Below are 12,474 nucleotides of genomic sequence, written 5' to 3'. Positions count from 1 at the left end.
GGAGTGCAGCGTGGGAACGTGCCTTTCTTGATTTACTGCTACATTGAGAAGTTGAATTTTCAAGGCAGCTGGAAGGAGCGTTTTTTTGCAATCTTTCAAAATATCTATCCAATAGGTAAAAGGAAAAGTGGTTGTTGACAGTTATTAAAAGATTATCGTTAATGGCTTAATAAAACAGACACTAATTTCTAACACCTATGAAATGAAGGGGGAGAGAAATGTGCAAATAGAAAGAAAGGCAGACAGGCACTTTATTTCCTCATTTTAACTTGATTTCTTTAGGGAAAAAACAAGCTAAGCTTCGAAAACAAATGAAGTCTCTTCAAGAGAAACAGATAGGAAAATAGGGTATGAGAGGGATGGGAGGTGGCCTTTGACCTCATCCCCTACTCTTCAATGGAAAGTTAAAGGTCAAGGGGGGGATAAAAGATTGCAGCAGGTAGTTTATCAAAGAAGAGGCAGTGTAGGAGGGAGAATGGGGACAGAATGGAGTCAGGTGAAGGGGAAGCATTAGAAATTGGGAAGGGGTGGGAAAGGAACACTTGAGGGCCATGTTTTTCTTCCAATCCCAGCCTGTAACTCTTGAAGGCTCCTTCCCTCACTACACTTAAGCCATGCCGTACCATCCACTACTTCCCATCCAAAAGGAAAGAAGAAAAAGACAAAGAAGCAGAATGAAAACTTATAGGAGGAGAAGCAGAACTGGAGTGGAAGAAAGAGAAAAACACCAATATGGGAGCAGGAAGAGAAAATTAAGTAAGAGACAATGTTCTCTGATTTACCATGTAAAATTCCACAGGAGATTGACTTAGTATATTTGATCAACCTTTCCATTATAAATTCCATGTCCATATTTACAACGGAAACTGTATAAACTTGACATGTGCTAACTACACACTCACCAATGATGTAGCACTTCATTTTTGTACCTCCCAGCTTTTCAATCTAGTTCTGCAGAGAATCTTCTGTGTTGGATCCATTCCTAACTCTCTGCTTCCCAATTTACCATATTTGTGAAAATCTTATACAAAGACAAGGACAGGTTGGATGACTGAAAAGGGAGACTGAATTCTGCTTTTCATTGTGATCCAATTATGTCTTGCTTTCTAATCCCCATTTAGTTTTAGATTACATTTACTCTAGACAGTGCCATGGGAGATCAACTATATACCTATATATGTGCATGGCAGAGGGAGTGGAGTCCTGTAGATAACACATTTAGCTCTGGCTGAATGTGGAAAATGAACACATTGACCTTGGAAAACAAGCGATTTCAATTTCATTTGAAACCAATTCTATATAAACATTATCTGACTACATGTGGTTCAAGGATCTGTCCTGGGCATGACAGCATTGGCTTGGTGCTGCCTGTATTAGATGCACATTCTCCCATGTTGCCCATTGAAAGGACAGAAAACAGAAATGATTAAATTCAATAACCCTGAACTTGAGCAGAAAAGGTCTCTGCTGCATTAAGTTGTAGAAGAATAATAAGCTTTATTAATGCCCTGATTAGGGAGAGTGTTGGTTGGGATGGTACTGAAGCAGCACTAACTAATCATTCCAGTGTGAAGGCAAAGTCTGTGTGAGAAATCAGCTGAGCCAAAATCAGGACTGATGGTGGATCAGTTCCAAACATGACTGAGACATGACCAAGTAAAGTGTGAATTCCGCAACTTAAATTGTGTACTTTTAACATATATTATCAAAGGCTATGATTCAAAGAAGTCGGGTCAACTATTAGAGAAAGACTGTGATCAAATCAAGCGTTCAAAATTGGCGTAGTTCAATGGGCTATCAGAAAGCAGAATGGAGAATGAGTCAAAAACCATCATCAAGAAGATAAATTTAATGATGGTAACAAAACAAAAGGACAATAAAGATGAAGGAAAATAGTGAGCAGAATTTTCTGTTTGACGTGCGGGGGGTGGGTCCCACACATCAGTGCGTAAAATGACGCGCGGTGATGTTGGGCGAGCATCCCGACCTCACCGTGCGCCATCGCGATATTTTGCTGGGCGGGCCCGCGATGAGGTTCGATGCACGCCTGCCATTAATTAACGTTAATTCATCAATTGTCGGTGATTTTCAGGTGCCCGTGTGATCTTGGTCGGCACAGGGGCGCAACCAGCAGGTGGGTAAGAGATTTTTCCAAGAACCTCATCCACGGGCGGGATAAGAGGGCTCAGTGGGGTCGTCGCTCTGCTTTGTGGAGTATTTATTGGAGGAAGTATTTTAAACTTGCCTGTGTGATCTGCAGTAGTTCAGAACGAATTCCAGCAGCTTTCTGTGTACTTTGAACCTTCAGGTCTGCACTCTGCAGTCAGGAATCTTTATCAGGCCTGCAGCTTTCCGGAGGCCTCCCCTTAGCCTAGTCTGACATGTCCACTGGAGGCAGCTCCTCTGAGGAGGAAGGGAGGGCTAGAATGAGGAGGAGGCTAGGAGTGCAATTTCAGCCTCCAGGGGAGCCACCTTTGGGGGAACAAGTGCAGGCGCAAGGAGTGCAGGGCCAAGAGGTTGTCCAAGGTGGAAGGGGCCTCAGAAAACGCCACAATCCTGCTGTCAGTGTATACAGGCAGCGAAGCAGCTACCTCAATATGACTGAGGTGCAGTGCCGAAGGAGGCTCCGACTGTCAAGGGAGACAGTCAACTATATCTGTCAGATGATTGGCCCTGAGATCTCTCCTAACTATGTGGGTGGATAGCCCATGCCAGTGGCTCTGAAGCTCACAGTTGCCCTCCACTTCTATGCCTCTGGCCCCTTCCAGGGCTCAATGGGTGATCTTTGAGGTGTCTCCCAATTAGCTGTCCACATTTGTGTCAAGCAGGTTACAAACGCTCTGTTCAGACATGCATTGACCTTCATCCACTTCCACTGCGACCAGGCAAGTCAGACACAGCGAGCCAGAGACTTTGCGGCCATTGCTGGCTTCCCCTGCGTCCAGGGTGCAATAGACTGTACACATGTGGCCATCAAGGCACCAGCAGGTGAGCCCGGTGCCTTTGTCAACAGGAAGGGCTTCCACTCCATGAGCGTGCAGATAGTGTGTGATCGCAGGATGCTGATTCTGTAAGTTTGTGCAAGGTACCCAGGCAGCTCCCTTGGCACCTAAAACCTCAGACACTCCCAGGCGCCAGGGCGCTTCAGTGCTCCAGCCCCGCTTGATGGATGGCTGCTGGGTGACAAGGGCTATCCCCTCAGAAGGTGGCTCATGACGCCTCTCCGCCATCCAAGAACAGAAGCTGAGCAGCAGTACAATAGGAGCCACACCTCCACAAGGGCTGTGGTGGAGAGAGCCATTGGTCTTCTCAAAATGCGCTTCCGTTGCCTGGACCGCTCAGGGGGCGCACTCCAGTACTCCCCAGATCGTGTGTCGGTGATAGTGGTTACATGCTGCGCTCTACACAATCTTGCACTGGAAAGGGGGGACGCAGTGGCCGATGAAGATGTTGACGCAGTGGCTGCGGCTGCACACGATGAGTCCAGCACTGATTCTGAGGATGAACACGCACAGGGAAATGCTGAGGGGGTAGGCACTGACCTGGGCATACTGCGGGGAGGCAGGAACACCCAGGAGGCTTTAATCCAACAAACCTTCAGCTAGCTCAACACAAATGGATCAGCAGGACCAGCCTTGCCTGGCGCTTCCATACTTGGCACCTAAGTGCAAAATCTGCCAGGTCATCAGCAGGAACTAAGGGCTTTGGATATAAACTTGAATGTCCAAACAAACACTCATGATATTTATCTTAAATGTACACATGCAGAACAAAGGAGCCACCCTCAGCCATGGTAACACATCTGTTTTTTATTTTAAACATCAGATGTTCTCACAAATCCAAAACAAAACATTAAGCAAGCAGAAAAGATTATAAGGACCTAACCTCGGGCAACACAAAAGCACCAGTGATAAACCCGTGGTGTGCCTAAGGTGTCTTATGCTTACGTTAGTGAGTGCTATGTCTTGTGCCGCCCCATCGCTCGGAGTGGCATCTGAGACAGCCTGCTAACTCTGCTGTCCTGTTGGCCTCGATGACCTTGGCGGCCGTCCTCTGGCCCGTGGAGCCTGTGCTGACCCCGCCTGGGAGGGATCTGCCAGGTCCACAGCTGGCATCTCCCCAGTCATCGCAGCCTCACCCGATGAAGTGGTCACTGGGAGAGGGGCGGAGCAGCTGCTGCCCTCATCCGGAGCGCGGTGAGAGGAGCCTGCAGATATGAGGCAGCTGCTGCACCAACATGAGGTCGCCCCGGATCTCCCTGCTCACCGTCGATGGATGGGCAACGAGCTGGGAAGCTTGAAGCCCACACCATCACCCACATTGGCACTGACCAGCTGTGCCCACTGGCGCGGTGAGGGCTTGTAGGTCCGAACATAACCGCAGGAGGATCTGAGTGTTCTCCTGGAGGTGCCTCTCCACGAGAGTTGCCACTCTCTCCATGGAGGAAGCATGACGCTCTGCCATGAGGCTCATTGCATCACTGATGCTCCGCGTGGACTCCTCCACCACGGACACCAAGTGAAGCATAGTCTCATGCAACGCTCCCAGATGCTCCCGCACACCCGGCCGCATTTCCTGCAGCTGCTGCGCCGTGGACGACTCCAGAGGCACATCATCACGCCCCGACTCAGCATGTGCCTGGTCCCCTGCAGTCTGCCGACTGCTGGCACCATCGGCACTCTCTGTTTCTGCCCATCCTCCAGCGAATGTGAAGTGCCCCCTCCATTGTGCCCCAGGACACTAGCCGATGTTCCAATGCCCACCAAGGTGCTAATATCTGCGCTGGTGCCTGCTTCGCAGAAATGGTGTGACGCAGGTGACACTTGAGGACCCCCAGGTGTGAGAGGGGGCACCTGCAGTTCCTCCTTGGGGCCTTGCTCTGATGATGCTGAAAGGAGCAACAAGGACAGTGGATCAGTTAGTGTGCGCACAGTGGCACTCCCTTTCTCCCGGCTCATTATGCGCTCAATCTTCCAGAACCTATGGACACGAACATTGGTGGGGTGACAAATAGTGAGGAGGATAGCCTTACATTACAGGTGGATATAGATGGGCTGGTCAGATGGGCTAATGACTGCCAAATGGAATATTATGTGGATGAGTGTGAGGTGATGCACTTGGGCAGGACAAACAAGGCACGGGAATACATGATGAATGGTAGGACTGTGGAAAGTAACGAGGATCAGAGGGACCTTGGTGTGCATGTCGTCAGGTCCCCTTAAGGTAGCGGGACAGGTACATAAGGTGTTTAAGAAGGCAAATACCATACTTGCCTTTATTAGCTGAGGAATAGAATATAGAAGAAGAGAGGTAATGTTCCAAGTGCAGAAAAACTGCCTAGGCCACAGCTATAGTTCTGCGTGCAGTTCTGAAATGTGCTTCATGGGAGGGATGTGATTAGAGTGGAGAGAGTGCAGAGGTTGTTGACCAGGATGCTGGCTAGGCTGGAGAGTTTGAGTTATGGGGAGAGATAGTATAGACTGGGGTTATTTCCCCTGGAGCAGAGGAGATTGAGGGGTGACATGATTGAGGCGTATAAACTTATGAGGGGCATAGATAGGGTCGACAGAAATAAACTTTTCCCCTTGGCGGAGGGATCAGTAATCAGGTGGCATAGATTTAAGGTAAGTGGCATGAGGTTGATAGGGGATGTGATGAGCACCTTTTGCACACAGTGTGTGTTGGGAATGTGGGATGCACTGCCTGAAAGGGTGGTGGGCGCAGAAACCCTCCTAACATGTGATAAGTATTTGGATGTGCAGTTGCGATGCCATGGCATACAAGGCCATGGGGATAGTGGTTGGAAATGGGATTAGGAGACTTAGGAAGATGTTTGACGCGCACATCCTCAAAGGGCCGAAGGGCCTTTTTCTGTGATCCACACCTCTGACTCTATCACTCTGTGACCGAGCAATGATGCAACAATAACAAATCAAACAATCGTCAGTGCTATCGAAGTTGGGAGGACTAAGCGGATCTCACTGTTGGCCTCAAATACCTGTCCATTCCACCCTAGCCTCACTGACATCAGTTGACCTGGGCGCATGGCGCCTTTCAAGCTTCAGGGCCTCCTGTTCGAAGCGGCTTAACTTCATCAGGTGAGCCTGGCCGCCTCCAGTTCTTGAACGCTCTGACTCATTATGAGCATTCTTCTCCTGAGAAAGAGAGAACACCATTCATTGCGGCAATTTGCACATGGACTCTGCACGCGCACCCCAACCATAGTGGCCCATCTCAGGCCCCCAGTGTCTCCTCTCCCAGCTACTGCTGATCAGTCACACGAAGATAGTGCGCCTGCTCCCAACCCCTCACAACGGCCACCTTGGATTGCACCCATCACTTTAGGAAACACACGGTCTTTGCTCCCATAGCAAGGAGGCACAACTGCATGCAGCGATGAGGGCAACAGATGGTTCTTGGCCACAAGACCTTGAGGCTTCCCTTCCACCATCTCATCACCGTGAATAGGACATGTGTTGGAGTTCTGAGTATGTGCCTAGCTGCATCTTTTGCAGGTTGCCCCCAGACTAGTCATCTGCGACTAAGAGCAATACATGGTATGGGGAAGGATTCATCTCCTCATGAACCACTCTATGCATGGGCACTATCTGCTTGCCCACCCAGCATAGGAAAAATGCCCAACATGATTCAATGCTGTCATGACAGTAAGACTTGGGGGGTGGGGGGGTCTCAAAGGCTAATGCTACCTGCTGGGTTAAATGCCCAATGCCAACATGGTGCTGACCCTTCCAGGGCACAACAAATCGTTGAAGTGCTTACGACACTGCATCCAGGTGCACCGCACCATGTTGCGGGAGCTTACCACCTCCTCCCAGGCACGTTTGATCATGTTGGGGGGGGGCCCTTCCTCCCATCCTGGGGTACCAACACCTCCCACCATGCTGCCACCTCCTCGAGGAGGGCAGCAAGGCAATCATCTGAAAAGCGAGGGGCGCATTGGCCCCCTGCTGGTCTACCCTGCAGCCTGCCCTGCTCCTGTGGCAGACCCTGCAGTCTGCCCTGCTCCTGTGGCAGACCCTGCAGTCTGCCCTGCTCCTCTGCCCCTCCCTCCAGCATGACCTGCTCAGCCGACCCCCTGCAGTGTGACATCGAAGTGGCCATTGTGAGCAGCCTACAGGAGGCTGCCAGGCCTTTAAACAGACTGCCGGGTCACCATTGGACCCGGCGGTCTGTGCACGCCCGCTGCCGCCCGCACACTCCCACTATCCACAGGAGTCAGCAAATACACTGGGCAGGCCTTAATTGTCCCGCCGTGTAAAATGGCGGCACGGACCCGATCACGGGCACTGATTGAGACCGCGCCCGCACACGCTCGCTCCAGCTCCGCCTGCCCGACAGGCAGAAAATTCTGCCCGGTGTTATTTCTGAGGAAGCGCATATCTGCATGTAGGTTGATGTTCAACAAAAGGAAATCCGATCTGTAGAAAAATGAACCAGCTCCTATTTCCTACTTATATAGCTGCCAGTCACAAAAATTCTGACAAAGGACAATGGAACTGAGGGCAATGAACAAAACGACAAAAGGTGTCAAGTCACAAACGTGGTGAACACTTCAGAACAGGTGGGCTACCTGTTTCATTGTAAGGGAGAAAGCTGGATAAAAGGTGAACTTTGTGTCAAATAATATGTGGCAGCTATGTTCAAAATTGAGGGTATACCAGCAAAAGTGCCAGTTGATTCTAAGAGCCTGAGACACATTATTAAAGAACACAATTTAAAGGAAATCAGGAGAAAAGCCGATCATGAGATGATCTGATCAACATGTTTAAAATGATACAAGAATTTGATAGGGTAGATGTAGAGAAACTATTTTCTCTGGTGGGGGAATTGAGAACAAGGGGGTATAATCTTAAAGTTACAGTTGAGCTTTTTGGGAGTGAAACCATTTTCAGCCAATGGGTTATAGAATTCTGGAATTTTCTCCCAAAAAGGCTGTAGGTAATTGAAACTTTCAAGACAGATTAATAGATTTTTGTTTGCTAAGGGTTTCAAGGGATATTGAATTAAGGCAGGCAATTGAAGTTGAGGTATAGATCAGCCATGATCTAATTGAATGGTGAAGCAGGCGCAAGGGACTGGATAACCTACTTCTGTTCTTATGCTCTTAACTAAGTAGACCATGAGTGCTGTACAAATTAGATCAGAAATCTAGATTGAAATCAGACCAAGTTGTAATAGCTTCCAGGTCTTATTTCATCGCATGATTTTCCATTTGCATCACATTCAAATGACACAAATATTTGAACTTTCGGGTCTTGCCTGTTGTTGTATTCCAGAATGCTATGCAACAGGCAGCAATGCATAGTTTGGTGTTGAATATTGTGTGAGATGGTAACATACACCAATCGGTCTGGAGTACACCATTAAGAACTCTGATGAAAAGAAATGGAAGAAAAAGGCATCTTGCACATTCGTAAAAAGCATAAATTTAGCATTGGAAATTATTTATTTGTTCCTCAGGATGCCCAAAGTACTTCATAGCCAATGAACTATATTTGTAGGCAAAGGCAGCAGTCATTTTGCACAAGGTTTCACAAAAGCAATAAGGTGCCATTATTTCTCAATACTCCACTGAAGTCTCAGCCAGGATTATGTGCTTGTCTCTCTGGAGTAGGGCTTGAACCCATGATTAAGCAAAGAGAGTATTACCACTGAATCAAGCTGACACTGAACATTTGAAGAAAATGTTCAGAAGACAAACTGCCATTGAACAGAAATCCATCAGTGATGGTCCAGAGAATGTTTGACATGAAATGTAAATGTGCACTGTAAAAATAACCCGTAAAGGGCAGTGTAATGAGGCACATCTGTGTTGCACTTTATTACTGTCAATTTTGAACTGTTGCGTCATGTACATTTACAAATTTTATGAAGTGAGTATATTTTTAGAAAATAAAGCGATGGTCATGCAATGTTCACACTTTATCGCTAACCTCACTGCAATCACAAAACTACTGCTATGGCTGGTAACCAAAGTATAAAATTCTGCTAGGGAGTAAATCTTGGAAAGCAATGACTGCCATTGACAAATTGAATGCCTGGCGTTGCTGTTGTGTTGTATGTCATTGATGCAGAGAAAAATGTCAGATGTCTGGGTGAATATGGCTCCTGCCTACCTTGAAGCAGGTGCTAACTTGGATTGTATTTTGTTTCTCAAATGAATTTTCAACATTGTGAAACTGGGATTGTGTGTTGTGATTGATATTACTTGACTGCGTATGTACACAATAGAGGATACATCAACCTATAGAATGTAAATTATGTCATTTATTCAGTAAACCCCTGGCTAGAATTTTGGAGTCAATCGGAGTGGCTGCTGTACCTTCCTCTTAAAATTGATTCAATTAAGTTGCATTCACACAGTTATCATACTTTGTCATTTGTTTTGCAATAACGTTGAAAAAAACAGGATAACAAGACAAGCAAAAAACGCTGAAGTGAGTGGTGATCCTCTTGAAGTGTTTGTCTGAAAAGAAATAAACAACTTATATTTCAATTGCTCTTTTCATATCCTTAGGATGTCCCTAAGCACTTTACAGCATTACAGCTATTGAACTAGTTTTGAAGGAACGTTGGAAACGTCTCAGCAAATTTGCACACAGCAAGATCCCACTCCCCTGCTTTTCTTTGAAATAGTGCCCTGGAATGTTTTATGTCCACTTGAGAAGATGGGGAACTGCTTTAACATCCCATTTGAAAGACAGCACCTCTGACAGTGCCGCACTCCCTCAGTATTGCACTGAAATGTCAGTGTACGTTCTCAGTACTGGGACTTGAACTCACAACCTTCTGACTGACATGACCACGCTATCACTAAAAGTCACAGACTGCTACAGAACTGCTGTTGATTAAACTTGGATGATGATCTGATGAGGCAACTTATTGGCCTTTGTTTTCATGATGCCAACATTAACCACTTTGTGATGTTGGGGGACAGGTTTCGTAATTACTGTCCTGGCAAACATTCCCCCACCAACCAACAGATTAACTGGTCATTTATCTCATTGATGTTTGTGGGACATTTCTGTGTGTAAAATAGCTTCTGTGCTTGCCCATAAAACAACAGTGACTATGTTTCAAAAGTCCTCTTTAGGCTGTGAAGCGCTTTGGAATGGTGTGAAGTTATTTATCGTTCATTATGTATATCAATGCAATTCTTTCTTCTGCTATGCAGACCAAGATCTCTCTGAGGCAGTTCTTTTTGCCTTTTGTTTGCAGGTATCGCCAAGGCCCTCATGTGTGTCAATCACGGTATGGGAATGGATGCTGCTTAGGGTGGAGCCCAACCCTGGGCAGTGGACAGTGTATAATCCGTAAGTTAAAATGAGACCTTGAGAGCAAATGCTTCAATGTGGGTTTTTTTTTAAGGAATCTTATCCTCCTGATGATGAGTGTTCAACAAAACTTAGCCCTGCTGTGTCAACCTTCTTCAAAACCTGTGCTGCTGTACAACAATTTCGCTGCTCATGGTTTGTGTTTTGTATGGACATTCCCTGTGTGTGTATCTGTACTGAGTGAGAGACAGGTGAGGGCAGCAGTGTAGCCTGGCAGGGGCCAGCATACTCTTGATCAGGTATTGGGAATGCCATGTGGAGCTGCTCTGTGCCATCTAGATGGGGATACACCAACATAACTCATTGTGCTTCTCTTTCTTCATGCCCCCCTATCTCTCCTGAAGGTGCTTACTCTCCTGAGATATGCACAGAGAAGCACTGTGCCCTCCAAGTGATAGTCTTCATGTGTGATTCTGAACAGTAAGTGTCAGAATCTGATCTAAGTGTGAGGCCTTCATTTTTCAATCCAAGCTTGGTCCTCACCCAATATCCACAAATGCCTGCTCTGTCAGCCTTTGATCTCTATCCTATCGGTATCTAATTCACTGCCCTTCCCATGTATTAGCCACTTGTTCTCTTTCTCTCCACCCACTCCATCCCATTGTGTCAGCCTATGATTTCTCCTCCGACTTTGTGTATAAACATCTGATAAAGTCCCAGCAAGGAGATATCCCCAGGGCCACTGCTGCATACCTCTGGCCCAGTGAAAATTATTTCCCACTGGGATATTGCTGCATATCTCCGGTCCAGTGGCTGAGAGTAGTGTTGTATATGTCCTTTGAAGCACATCGCTTGTCCCAAATTATGACTGCAGTGATAAAGTAGCTCAGAAAAATCAGGCAATGGGGAAAAATGTTTTCTGAAATAAAAGAAACTAATTATTAATTGTTTGCAGACTGTTTTCTAGATTGAATTGCTGTGGAATAGTGCATACTTTTTCCTTTAATAACATTTTGTTGCACGTTAACCTTTTTGCTCTGCTTATAGCTGTTTGTTCCTTTGGATGTGGGAATGGTTATTGCATCGCACCCAACCTCTGTTTCTGCAGAGGAGGACAACAAGGAATCTCCTGCTCAGGTAACCATGGCAGCTATCAGCTGCTTTAGTGTCAATGTAATCATACTGTCTAGGCTTTATCCAAGATAGGAGGGCTGAGAGAGAACATTTTTTTGAGTGATACAAGTTATCATTGATTTATTTAGAGATGGGAAGTTCACTTGTTCTTGCTAATGCCATTGACTTGAGAGGGGAATGCACAATGTAGGAAATCCTGGTTAATTTGTATTTTTTAAATGAAATTTGCAGATGTTAGCATAAGAAAAGGGAACAGGAATAGACCATATGGCCCCTTGTGCCTGCTCCACTATTCAATAAAATTGTGGCTGAACTTTTACATCAACTCCACTTTCCCACCGTATCCTCCTATCCCTTGATTCATTTAGTGCCCAAAAATCTATCGATCTCAGTATTGAATACACAAAATGATGGAATGTCCACAGCCCTCTGAGATAGAGATTTACAAAGATTCACAACTCTCCAGGAAAGGAAATTTCTCCTCCCCTCAGTCCTAAATGAGCAACTCCTTTTCCTGAGACTATGGTCCCTAGTTCTAGATCCTCTTGTTTGGACGAACAGTCTCTCAGAATTTATCCTGTCACGTTCTCTATGAATTTTATACTTTTCAATTAAATCACCCCCCATTCTTCTAAACTCTACAGGATATAGCCTAGTCTACTCAATATTGGAGGGATAGACCTGAATACTCAAGTTGGGTTTTGATAGACATTTTTTTGTTTATTCTTTTAATTTCAGATGATGGAAGGTCCACTCATCATCTCAGTGATAGTATACCCAACCACTCAGACATTGATGGTGAGTAAAATAGACTTCCCACCCATCCAAACTTGTGGAATTGTAGCGACCTAATGTTTGTAAATTATTTGGGCTGGTACGGTTATGAAGACTCATGTAAGCACTGGATAACAACTGCTTCAGATAAGGCTCCAAACATGATTATGTATATGGGGACTGAAGCGTATTTTAAAGATAACCGGTAACAATGTCATTGCTGCATAATGATTCTCAATGTCACAGGTTTATTATGAAGAAGGTTAGAGTA

General features: G+C 46.1%; 1 protein-coding gene across 1 annotated transcript in view; it reads left to right on the top strand.

The window, feature by feature from the left end:
* LOC144685066 (kielin/chordin-like protein) overlaps nt 1-12,474 on the top strand; it is a 368,175-nt gene that overhangs the window by 73,838 nt on the left and 281,863 nt on the right. The window contains exons 2-4 of the mRNA XM_078549601.1: nt 10,240-10,334; nt 11,343-11,432; nt 12,168-12,227. Coding sequence (XP_078405727.1) covers nt 10,240-10,334; nt 11,343-11,432; nt 12,168-12,227 — 245 coding nt within the window. The remainder of the gene's footprint in view (nt 1-10,239; nt 10,335-11,342; nt 11,433-12,167; nt 12,228-12,474) is intronic.

This window comes from Cetorhinus maximus, chromosome 9 (genome assembly GCF_964194155.1).
Source record: "Cetorhinus maximus chromosome 9, sCetMax3.hap1.1, whole genome shotgun sequence".
Lineage (NCBI taxonomy): Eukaryota > Metazoa > Chordata > Chondrichthyes > Lamniformes > Cetorhinidae > Cetorhinus > Cetorhinus maximus.
The sequence above is the reverse complement of the archived record's forward strand: the minus strand, read 5'-3'. Positions and strand labels throughout refer to the sequence as shown.